Source organism: Phoenix dactylifera, chromosome 5, assembly GCF_051530095.1.
Source record: "Phoenix dactylifera cultivar Ajwa chromosome 5, Ajwa_hap1_PhDact_Kaust_v1.1, whole genome shotgun sequence".
NCBI classification, from domain to species: domain Eukaryota; kingdom Viridiplantae; phylum Streptophyta; class Magnoliopsida; order Arecales; family Arecaceae; genus Phoenix; species Phoenix dactylifera.
In genome coordinates this window covers 27,726,269-27,738,052 of record NC_143194.1, presented here as the reverse complement: position 1 = coordinate 27,738,052, position 11,784 = coordinate 27,726,269, and the positions used below count along the sequence as shown (strand labels likewise).

Here is an 11,784-nt window from a genome sequence, read left to right as displayed (position 1 = left end):
TCTTCGGTGGTGGGATCCGCTCCGCGGGGGGAAAGAACCGGTCCGTCGGAATCTCCACGGCCCTCTCAGAACCCCCACCAATCCTCTCCTCCGAAGCGCTCATAGAAAAGCCTATACGAATGCCAGATCGTCCGGTAATTGCTCATACATAAACGAATCCGAACCGTCTGCGTCACCCGTCAGCACTGACGTTAACTCCGGGTTCGTGACGCCATGTGTCAACGGACTATATAATCTTGACGTGTAATACGGACGGCAGATAATGCTTCCGCATGATTATTCTATGCCGCAAAGTTAGCATCGTCGAAACGCTTCCTCATTTTTCGCTCCTAACCTTGGCTCTTTGGTCTCTCTCACCAGCGCTGCCTCTCTCCGTTTTCCGTTCCTTCAATCCCTTCTCTGCTCTCTCCTCTCATCTCAGATCAGCGCTCTTCTCTCCTCTGCGTGAAGGTAAGGTTATAGATTGGCCATATCTTTTTACGTTTTTTGGATTGATGAGAGAGTATATATTGTGTTTTTTCCTCCCACATTTTAGAATGAATAGCTGTATTAATCCAACTTGCTGCAGTTTGTGTAGTATCCATATATGCTCAATAGTTCTAGATTCTTGCACTATGTTTGCGTTTTCAAAATGTTGTGGATGAATTTGCAATGCATTTTACTTTCAAAAAAAAAAAAACTTATGCATTTAAGAGTCATACATAAAGAAGATTCACCATCTTGTCCTTTTGATATCAACAATTGAATTAGCAATTGAAATAGGCCAACGGAATTAGCATGATGAATGCGCCACAAAGATGCAGGTGGTGCAGACGACCAACGGTTGAACGGAGGATACAGAGAGAAAAATATTTATGATTGATTGAAAGAGCTCGGGTACGCTGTTGAGCTGTATGTTTAAAATTATAGGTTTAAATTCAAATGAATTTTTTTATATTTCATAAAACAAACAAATAAATGAAAGAGATAAGTAGGATGAAATGCAAGATTGCTGACTTGCGGACCGAGGCATGTAATCAGTGCTCTATGGTCATAGTTGCCTTCGACGGTGCAGTTGAGTTGTTCTAGCAGCAGATAATTCCGAGGTGCAAAGAATCTGAGTGTAGGTCTTCTAGATGCATGATTATGGGAAGAAAAATGGATTCCTGATCTGTGTCTAGATGAATATTGAGGACTGATGTTAGAAAATATGTCTCTGATTATCATTATCTATTGAAAGTATCATGGAATTAATTGTATGTTTGTTCAATTAGTTATTGTGTTTTTACCGTTCAAAAACCAAAATTTTCTTATGCAATGGGACTAGGGCCTGATTCTGAGAGCAATGCATGTAAAAGATTGACCAATGTTTTGTTTATGAAAGACTTTGGTATGTTTAATTGGAAAAAAACATATTCTCCTCCAAAACTACATTTTTTTCTGTAAAATAGTAAACTGAGGAGGCAATTTTCTGTAAGTGAAGGAAATGAAAAGGCTTAGAAGCGTGGTACCTAATTACCTATAGACTGGGTTTATATTTTTCAAAGTTTACTTTTAAGGGGTTCAATTTGATAAAGGAAGCTAAAGATTATAGAGGTTCAGGTGATTTATATATAACAAGATAGGCATAAGTTGTCTGAAACCATTTCTCTATACATATTATAATTTTCACTTTTTATAGTGGCTATTTTTTTCCCTGAAGCTGAAACAGTTCTCATCTTATTAAAATGCTGTTTTCCAAATTCTTTATCTAATACTGAAGATTTTGCTTTGAACAGCAGTAAATCCGTCAGAGGCACATTAAGTTTGATAGAATTCTCAGTTGCCTAATACATGACCAGCATCAAGAATGCAATAATGAATGAAGAAAGTTTTAAGTGATTAATTTGAAAGGCACGGTCGATCTAGGGACTTTGTTCTTATGGAAACTGAAAAGCTTCTTAGTCAGGTCCGCATTCCTTAGGTACTGCAAAAGAGTGATACTATGCACAGCCTGTTTGAATCAATGATCTGGTAGCCTAGTTTCCTACTGCAAGATGGAGTTCAGTGATGGTTTTGTATCAGAAGAGCATGGGGAAATGCTTAAATCTGCTACACAGAGCATAGATCCAATATCTGTTTCACCCGTTGAAGTTACATCACCAAGGTCCCCTAGAACACCGCGTGGCAAAAGTAATTCCAACCAAGGGAGTCCAGTTAAGCATAGTAGGCATTCACACTCAGGAAAAGATGGTCACCCTAGCAAAGGTATGTGCTTCTTTTTTCCTTTGTAATCACATATGACATAGTATTTATTGGAGCTAAACTATTTGCATTTCGTTACTGTCTCATACGCTTGTGATGTTGAAATATGAGCTAGTAGTTAACATGTGTAAATGCTTCACTAGCTGAATAATACTCATCTGAATATAAGTTTAAGTGCATCAATGTCCTGCGGAAGTTTGTATTTGTTTCTGGAAATAGTAATAATATTTTTACAATTACTTATCTTATGCTTGAAGTTTGTATGATAGAAAACGAAATAGTCGCATGAGGAACTAAATGCAGCTAAGGCTTTTGAAATTTCTCCTTTTACAAGTTATTTTAACAGTCCATAAGACATGAAGCCCAAAATTTAGAGAGTAGGTTTCCTGGTGGTTGAAGTAGCATTTACATTAATTATGTCCTTAAGAAATCATGTTCGTAAAACCTCTTGTTCGTCAGTTTATTTTTTGTTGTTGAGATTGCATGATCATCTTGACCACTTGTATTTCTGCATATCTCTTGACAAATTCTGACATCAGCTGAATAATATTCATCTGAATATAGTAGATCCAATATCCGTTTCTCCTGTTGAAGTTACATCACCAAGGTCCCCTAGAACACCGCATGGCAAGAGTAATTCCAACAAAGGGAGTCCAATTAAGCATGGTAGGCATTCACACTCAAGAAGAGATGGTCGCCCTAAAAAGGGTATGTGCTTCTTTTTTCCTTTCTAATCACATGTGACATAGCGTTTATCGTAGGCGTTCCGCTACTGTCTCATATGCATGTGATGTTGAAATATGAGCTAGTAGTTAACATGCGCAAATGCTTCACTAGCTGAATAATACTCATCTGAATATAGTTTTTAACACATGAATGTCCTGCTGGAGTTTGTATTTATTTCTGGAAATAGTAATAACATCTATACAATTACTTTTATTTTCAAGCATCTTATGCTTGAAGTTTGTATGATAGAAAAAGAAAAGTCGCACAAGGAACTAAATGCAGCTAAGCCTTTTGAAGTTTCTCCTAGAACAAGTTCTTTTTAAAGTCCATAAGAAATGAAACCCAAAATTTAAAGTGTAGGTTTCCTGGTGGTTGAAGTAACAATTTGCATTAATTATATCCGTAAGAAATCATTTTTGAAAAACCTCGTGTTTGTCAGTTCATTTCTTGTTGTTGAGATTGCATGACCATCTTGACCACTTTTATTTCTGCATATCTCTTGATAAATTTTCGCATCAGGTGAAGTGTTCCGTATTGGCTTGGGTCCAATTCAAAATATGTAACAATTTTAAGTGAGCATTTATCTTTCTTGGAACTCTTAAAGTGAAAGAAAAAAAAAACTCTGGACACCTGGACGTGGTACTGGCTGTGTTTGGAGTTTAACTTGTGAAGTGCTATGACAGCATCATCTTGAAGTGTTCTCATTTGCCACTGCATTTTTGAGTGCCATCAATTGTAGAGAAAATGCTGTGTGCAGATTGATTAAGGAGGTCTTGTCCCCTTCTCTTGATTAATTGCTCTTCAGATGACAACTTATATTTGTTTTCCTGGATTTTGGTGTATGAGAAGTGAAAACATGGTGATGAAGGAATTGTCACATTTGTGCAATCCAAGGTGCAGATGAATTTCACTTGGCCATGTTTTTGCAGCTTTGGCTTAGGATCCTCTGAAACTTGAGGAGAAGTTTTTTAATTAATGCACTATATGATCAGGAAAAGAAAGCCTAGTAGAAACATTTATAATAGCTCGCATTGTTTGAGTTAGGTGTTACAATAGGGTGTATACATTTATGTATATCCATGAAAACTCGTACAAAGATAAACTAGTGCACAAGTGAACCACTTAAAACTGGTAGGTGCTGTAAGATATATACAACACGCCAACCAGACTTGGGTCTGCTGGTTGGCACCCCTCTTCTCAGCAATTGCACAGGGGGAAGGGCCTGTGTTCAAATCCAAATGGGGACATTTCCACTTTATTTCTAAAAAAGGGTAAAAGTACCGTGCTTTTTATAGTTTACACCTTACAGTTTACAGTATGCTTCTTTTCTTCTTTTTTTTTCTTACAAAGAAGATATGTTTTTTGTATTCACCTTTTATTGATCAAATCTTGTAACACTGACAGGTGGCTCAGGCGGTAAAGGCACATGGGGAGGACTACTTGATAGTGAAGCTGGTTATTATCTTGACCCCAATGATCCAAACTATGATAGCAGTGAGGTATCTAACTTGACACTCACATGGCCCATTAATTTTTGCTGTTCTCTACTCATGTGTCACATAAATCATTTGGGGCTCAGAGAAATTTTAAAAAAAATGAAAGCAAACTTCATCATTAATTAATTTAGTACTTGATTGTGATAGAGCTGCAAACAAGCTGATCCCTTCAAACAGCTCAGGCTTGGCTTGTCAATTGTCCTGTTTAATTCACTATTCCCTAAAAACAGAGCCTATTTCAAGTCGTGATTTGATTCTTGGCTCATAAATTCTCAATTTCATATTTTCTAGTTACAATTTTCATTTTTTTCTTATTCTTTACATTGAAGGAGTAAACATTATGTCATGCCTTCTGGTTCATATCCTACTCGACAGGCTTAGTTTCTCTAGATATTATGTTCATAAGGAACCACATTGCACATCACCTGATCTTTAGACACCAGTAAGAGAAAGAAAGAAGACAATGTGGTGCCTTGATAATCCATTCCTGGTCCTTCACTGTGCTAATTGACAATAAGAGGATTTGTCTTCACCTTCAGAGTTGATATTTACCACTTTTGTTGAAATTGTTTTTGTTATGCTCTCAGTCTGTCACAGTTAATTTGCATGGTGCACATGTTTCAATATTGACCTGTCTTGGTTCTGTATATTTTGTTACATCTTCTGGTTTGCTCTATCATCTATTATTATAACGTTAGGATTCATCAGTTGTGAGGATCTGTGCGGGCGTGCGTTTAGTTCCACATCAGTTATTTGCTGGATAGATCTTGGGTATTTATATAGGACCGAGGAACTCAAATAATACTTTCTAAGTAGCCTTTTTGAGTGAGATACTAAATTATTACACCAATGCTGTCGGGGAAGAAGATTGAGTACCTTAGGGTATTCCTGATCACAATTTGACTTCTTATTTTTCTGTATTTGAAAATGGAAAAACAACTAGTTGATCAATGTGTGATTGTACTGTTCTATTCTAGTTGTTGAGATCTAAATTTTACAGATCATAGACATCCCAAAAAAAATGGAAACAAAAACTAATTTAAACTGGTCCATGCAGGTCAGAGAATTAAGGGAACTACCATGACCAGAAATATCAACTCTGTCACCCTTGCTACCAACACCGTCAGTACTACAACTTAGTTGTTTATGACAGGTGTCCTAGTCAAGAGGCTGAACCAAAACTTAGAAGCTCTTCAAATCTCTCTTCACTGGCTGTGATCACCCGAGAGCTAAATATACTCTATCTCCTTTCTTGTGCATTCTTGAGCAATGACCTTAGGTTTCTCTGGACTTGGAAAGAGTCTAATGAAGAGGTAACAAGGAATTTGTTGATAAACAACTAAAGTAACCTAAAAGTAATAAAAAGTCACCTGATGGTTTATTTAAATTTGTCGCCAAACTACAACTAGATACGATGCCCCTTGTTGAACCATTATACGTCGAAGTTTGATCGGGGACTATGGATCAACAATTGTGCATCGCAAAGAAATCTTCTTGATGTGCTTGAAATCGTAAAGGTCAGATTTTTTTTAAAAAAAATTAATTTGTCCTTTCTGAGATCTTGATAGTATATGCAGGATTGGAGTTGATTTTGATCCTTTAATCCAATGGTTTCCCTCAGTTTTTCCCACATCAAATGTGAAGCTGGTAGTACAAAGCATGGGAGTTAGGGGTCAATCTAGATAGTTTTGGCCTGATTATTTAATTCAACCAAACCTCACTTTATAAGCTTTTATTCTTCTTGGCAGCTTTATGCTAAAGGATATTGTTTATGTGAACATCCAGAGCCTGGATTTCATTAAATGGAACATTTTCTAGGGTATAGTGATTGAAGCAATTCTTTGTGATAATTGCAGAATATTTTGGAACCTTTTACAGTGTAATATCTTTCTCAGTTATCCTTTTACTGAATGAGAAAGACATGTTGCAGCATACCTCTACTTTCGATAATAGTTATTCATTGTTTGTCTCTGGGCTTTTTCATTCTCATCTTGACTTGTTTCATTTCTATATTTACTAATGCTCATGGGTACATATTCTTTCAGGAAAATTACCAGATAACACCTAGTAAAACATCAGCAGATCTTGAAGAGTTCAAAAAAAAAGCCACAGTGATAGTGGAAGAATACTTCGTTACTGATGATATCATGTCAACTGCAAATGAATTAAGAGATCTAGGCTGGCCATCTTTCCATTACTATTTTGTGAAGAAGCTGGTTTCTATGGCCATGGACAGGCATGACAAGGAGAAAGAAATGGCTGCAGTACTATTATCAACTCTCTATGCTGAAATCATCGATCCACCACAAGTGTACAAAGGCTTTGGCAAACTAGTTGAATCTTCAGATGACTTATCTGTGGATATACCAGATGCTGTAGACATCCTGGCTGTGTTCATTGCTCGAGCTGTGGTTGATGACATACTTCCTCCAGCATTTTTGGCAAAACAGATGGCCTCCTTGCCAAAAGATTCAAAAGGAATTGAGGTTATAAAGAGAGCTGAAAAGAGCTACTTATCAGCACCACTCCATGCAGAGACCATATTACGGAGATGGGGTGGTAGCAAGAACACAACAGTGGAGGAAGTGAAGAATAAGATAAACAATCTGCTGATTGAGTATATCGCAAGTGGTGACAAAGCAGAGGCTTGTAGGTGCATCAAGGATTTGAAAGTTCCTTTCTTCCACCATGAAATAGTTAAGCGGGCGTTGATATTAGCCATGGAAAGACAAACAGCTGAAGGCCATATTTTAGATTTTCTGAAAGTAGCTTCTGAAGAAGGGTTGATAAATTCAAGCCAGATATCTAAAGGATTCAACCGGCTGATTGACACCATCGATGACTTATCCCTAGACATCCCAACCGCAAGAGACCTCTTACAATCTTTGATATCTAAGGCTGCATCAGAAGGCTGGTTGTGTGCTTCCTCCCTGAAATCACTTTACTTTCGACCTGAAAAACAAGTGGAAGATGGTACAATTACGCTTTTTAAGACAAAGGCCACATCTATCATTCAGGAATATTTCTTGACAGGTGATATCATAGAAGTTATTAATAGTTTAGAATCAGAAAATCTCTCTTCCTCCACCCCATTAAATGCTATTTTTATCAAGAAACTAATAACTTTAGCAATGGACCGGAAGAATAGAGAGAAAGAAATGGCTTCTGTTTTGTTGTCATCTTTGTGTTTTCCAGCAGATGATATTGTAACAGGTTTCGTGCTGTTGATAGAGTCTGCTGAAGATGCTGCGCTGGATATTCCAGCCATTGTTGAGGATTTAGCTATGTTTCTAGCTAGGGCAGTGGTGGATGAAGTATTGGCCCCGTTACACTTGGATGAAATGGGGAATCAATGTGGGGGGCCAGATTCAATTGGCAGCAAAGTGCTTCGGCTGGCCTGCTCATTGCTTGGGGCTCGCCTTTCTGGTGAAAGGATCCTGCGGTGTTGGGGTGGAGGTGGAAGCAACAGGACCGGATGGGAGATAAATGATGTTAAGGACAAGATTGGGAAGTTGTTGGAGGAGTATGATTCTGGCGGGGACTTAAGAGAAGCTTGCCGCTGCATAAAGGAACTCGGAATGCCGTTCTTCCACCATGAGGTTGTTAAGAAAGCACTGGTGACTGTTATGGAGAAAAAGAACGAGAGGTTATGGGGTTTGTTAGAAGAGTGTTACTCTGAAGGTCTAATAACACCAAATCAAATGATGAAAGGTTTCGGGAGAGTGGCAGACAGTATTGATGATCTGGTGCTGGATGTGCCAGATGTGGAGAAACAATTTGCTGTTTATGTTGAACGAGCAAAGAAGGAAGGGTGGTTGGATCCTTCTTTTTCCACTGGCAATTCAGGATGCAGTTGAGAATGGCTTTTGCTTGTAAGAAGCTGGGAGGTGGCAAGTGTGTCTGACAATGTAAAAACTGCAGGTATATGGCCTTGCTTTATTCAATATATTTATCATCTTATACTCTACTATTTTTTAAATATTTAAATTCCATATACTTTTATAAGTTCGCAACATATTTAGTCATCAAAATATTAAATGTCGGCATTTAAGTGTCACTTTTTGATTCTTATGCAAATTTACAAGTTTCTTGTACTGATTTAGCATGTCTTGAGTCCTGTAACCTTCAAAGTGAGAAATTCACATCCCAATTAACTTTATTTCGTACTTCATCATCGTTTGGTCAAAGGCTGAATACCATAATGCGGAAACATTTTCTCTCAAGAGATTTTCTTGCAAAGTGGGGGAAAATTGGATGGTATCTGTTGAGGAATATGCTAAAGTATTTCAAGCAAAAAGGAGAAAAGAGAAGAAAAATCAGAAGAATAGGTAGAACGTAGACTTTTTTGGCCAGGAGGAATTCAACACAGTAAGGCCTAGGTCTAGTTCACTTGGAAATGGAAAAAAGAATGGTGATAATTCTGGTTGTGAATCCCCAATTGATGATCACATATCAAAATTAAGAAAAATGTTAATACAATTTAACTCAAACTTTTGTATGACTTGACTCCATGACTGTCAAGTATTCCTGAACCTCTCATACACAGGGCCAGTATAGATGCATCAAGGATTGCATGATGGAAGGATGGATTATCACCATAAAAGATGAATTGGTTAAACCTATCTGGATGATTGCAGAGTTTAGTCGAGTCCATAACGTGCTTTCTTTGGAAACTGTTGCACGTGAAGGTTTGAAGGAGTATATTCAAAAAAGCTATAGGAGGATATCAATCTTGTCTGATTTTGGGATGGGCCGTGATATTCTTAATGATCGATATTTTTGGCCTATGGTGCTGCATGCTCATTTATCCTGACCTTGACATGGTCGCTGTGGATGGAAAGAAAGAGGAGAATCTCCTTAAGCAAGGAGACTGATGCCCAGCAAGTTCGACAAAAAGTCCTCTACAATTTCCTTAGCTGGGACTCTTATTGTTCTTAGCAAGACAAATGCCAGATTTTGTTTTACTTAAGAATGCTTTCAGCCAGAACCAGGTGATGTAATTTGATTGTAGTTTTCCTGCTTATCTCTCCATTTTATATCGGGGGAGCTCTTTGTCTCCTTCTTCATATCCTTGGTGGATCCTTGTCTCTCTCTTTTTTTTTTCTCAAAGAAAAAGAGGATATTTTTGGCCTACAAATCATGAAAGCTTGCTACAAGAATGACCTTTTTTTTCTGCTATTCTTGGAGGACTGGGTCATGATGCAAATTCATCTGGAGTACACTGCAGAGGTCTGCTGGTCAATTTTGTGGCCATTGTTGTAATAATACAACAGTGGAATGTTATTCCCAGAGGCTCTATGGAGTCCAGTCTACAGGATATGTATCTAACCGAGGGTGATATGTAAGATCATCTTGTTGCTTTACTGGTAAAAGAAGAAAGATCACCTGTTGTTTTTAAAATTTCAACAATCTAAGTCCATTTTTGATTTCTCGCAGGTTGATGCTTCAAAAATAAGCTGACAGCATTCTTTTTCTTTAGTACTTTGGATTATATAAAGGTGTCATTCATGCATGCAAAGGATTTTCTGAATCTTCTGCTCTGATTATGCTTGCTGCAGAAAAGTTATAGAATCATTAGGCGAATGTATGTGTGTTGTTAACATTAAACAGATTTTATTTTATTTTTTTGTTAAAAAGGAACGCTCTTGCAGATCCTTGGTCCATTGTTCGGCATCTCTCTCAGATGATATCTTCTATGGTGACCCATCATTGCTCTTGTTCTTTTACACGCACAGATGTTGCTGAAACTGGCAGACTCATATATACCCGCAAACTTTTTAAATGATATGCCACAGAGACCAGCTGAGAATTGCAGGGATGAGGAGGATCTCTTATTTGAAATTTACTTGCTGAATCAGGAGACAAGAAAGGCAGATTAGATATTTGTATTCTTTATTCAAAATCTTTTCCTTATTCCTTTGTAATATTATGACTTTTTCGTATTCTTTTTATGTTCTATATTTTTAATGATAGTAGCTGGTTGTTTTGTTTGCTTCATAACTTTTAGCATCAAGGAAAAATAAAAGACTGAAATTTCAGACTAGAGGCTTTTTTTTGGATAATGGTGGAGGCTGATGTCAGGTTAGCATCTGGCTGTTAAGGAGTCAACTAGCAGGCCCAACTATGTAAAGTCAAATCTGAGAAAATGACATCTAAGAGGAGGTTGAAAACAAAATATTCCCTCTTTTCTGCAGTGTTTACAGTTTTTTCTTGTTTGGATTATCTATCTGCTGTCTCATAATTGTGGAGTTTTTATCAATGCAAAGAGTAAGCAAGAGGACCACCTAGTTCCAGAGGTGAGTGAGTACCTTGCCACTATTAATGTAACAGCTAAGAAAAGGGCATATTCCTGGTGTTTGCTGCGGTTTTTGCTCAGAAAACTGAAGGAAAAGGGGCATGTTTAACTACTTCAGCAGAAGAGACAACCATGCAAGGATAGAATCAAGGAGCCAAGGAAAGCTGTGCACATGAGCACCTAGTTGTAGGAAGCAATTAATAATTCCTTATGCCGGAGTAAGATTTGATGTGATAAATTGATAGTTTGTACTTTTCTAGTTTATATGAGCATGATGCGGGGTTTGGATATGCTTGGGAGATTTTGGAGTTTTTAGGATTCAAACTTGTGCAGTTATTTATTTATTTATTTATTTAATATCAATGTTTACATTAGCCATCATTGTTCATGGATTGGTTATTACACCTCCAGACTTCAAATAGAGGAAGTGCTGACTTGATGGATTTCCTTTTGAAGTTTTTTTTTTTCTTTTTGATTAGTGTATCAGTTGGACATTTGCCATCTTGGAATGTGAGATTTAGTGATAATAGAAAATATGGACCTTGAAATGGTACCAGTTTGATTCTGTATGCTGCTGAAGGGCCATGGCAAATTGTAGATTGCAGGTTTTAAGCGCTTAAAAAAAAAAAAAAAATGGTAGCAGCTCATTTGAGAATGTAAAATGTGAAGTCTGAAGAGGTTGAAGTTTGAGTAGAGGCCTAATATGCAAGGTTGTGAGAGTTAGTACTGTTAGGATTGGAGTAGTTGACACCTCATGTCTTCGTCGAAAATGGATGTTCCTTATTTATAGAAGTTGCGTGAATAGAATTGTATTTATACAATATAAAACTAGTGCTAGGATTGAAGGAGCAATGAGCACTTCATCTCTCTTGTCATTTGTCTATAAAAATTGCATCAAGAAATTTATTCCATACAGCATGCGAGCATTCTGATGTCCAGATTTATTGTATTTTGTGAATGAATAACATATTATTAAAATATTTATAAAAAAGATGAAAATAAGAAAAAAAAAAAAAGGAGAAAAAAGTGTTTTTATTTTTCTGT

At 37.2% G+C, this 11,784-nt stretch overlaps 1 protein-coding gene across 8 annotated transcripts; it reads left to right on the top strand.

The window, feature by feature from the left end:
- The first annotated feature begins 318 nt into the window (after positions 1–318).
- LOC103695770 (MA3 domain-containing protein) lies at positions 319–10,488 on the top strand. 8 transcript variants are annotated; one of them, XM_088722114.2, is made up of 7 exons: positions 319–450; positions 1,758–2,226; positions 2,788–2,931; positions 4,354–4,448; positions 6,491–8,366; positions 8,992–9,786; positions 9,882–10,081. In XM_088722114.2, the coding sequence occupies exons 2-5, from the start codon at positions 2,016–2,018 to the stop codon at positions 8,300–8,302; spliced, it is 2,262 nt and encodes a 753-aa protein (XP_088578240.2). In that variant the 5' UTR covers positions 319–450; positions 1,758–2,015; the 3' UTR covers positions 8,303–8,366; positions 8,992–9,786; positions 9,882–10,081. The 8 variants fall into 8 exon arrangements, with proteins under 8 accessions (XP_088578240.2, XP_089786946.1, XP_038984897.3 ...); XM_089930820.1 differs by lacking the exons at positions 8,992–9,786; positions 9,882–10,081 and adding an exon at positions 10,083–10,488 and having other exon boundaries at positions 2,791–2,931; XM_039128969.3 differs by lacking the exons at positions 8,992–9,786; positions 9,882–10,081 and adding an exon at positions 10,097–10,488.
- The last annotated feature ends 1,296 nt before the right edge of the window (positions 10,489–11,784 follow it).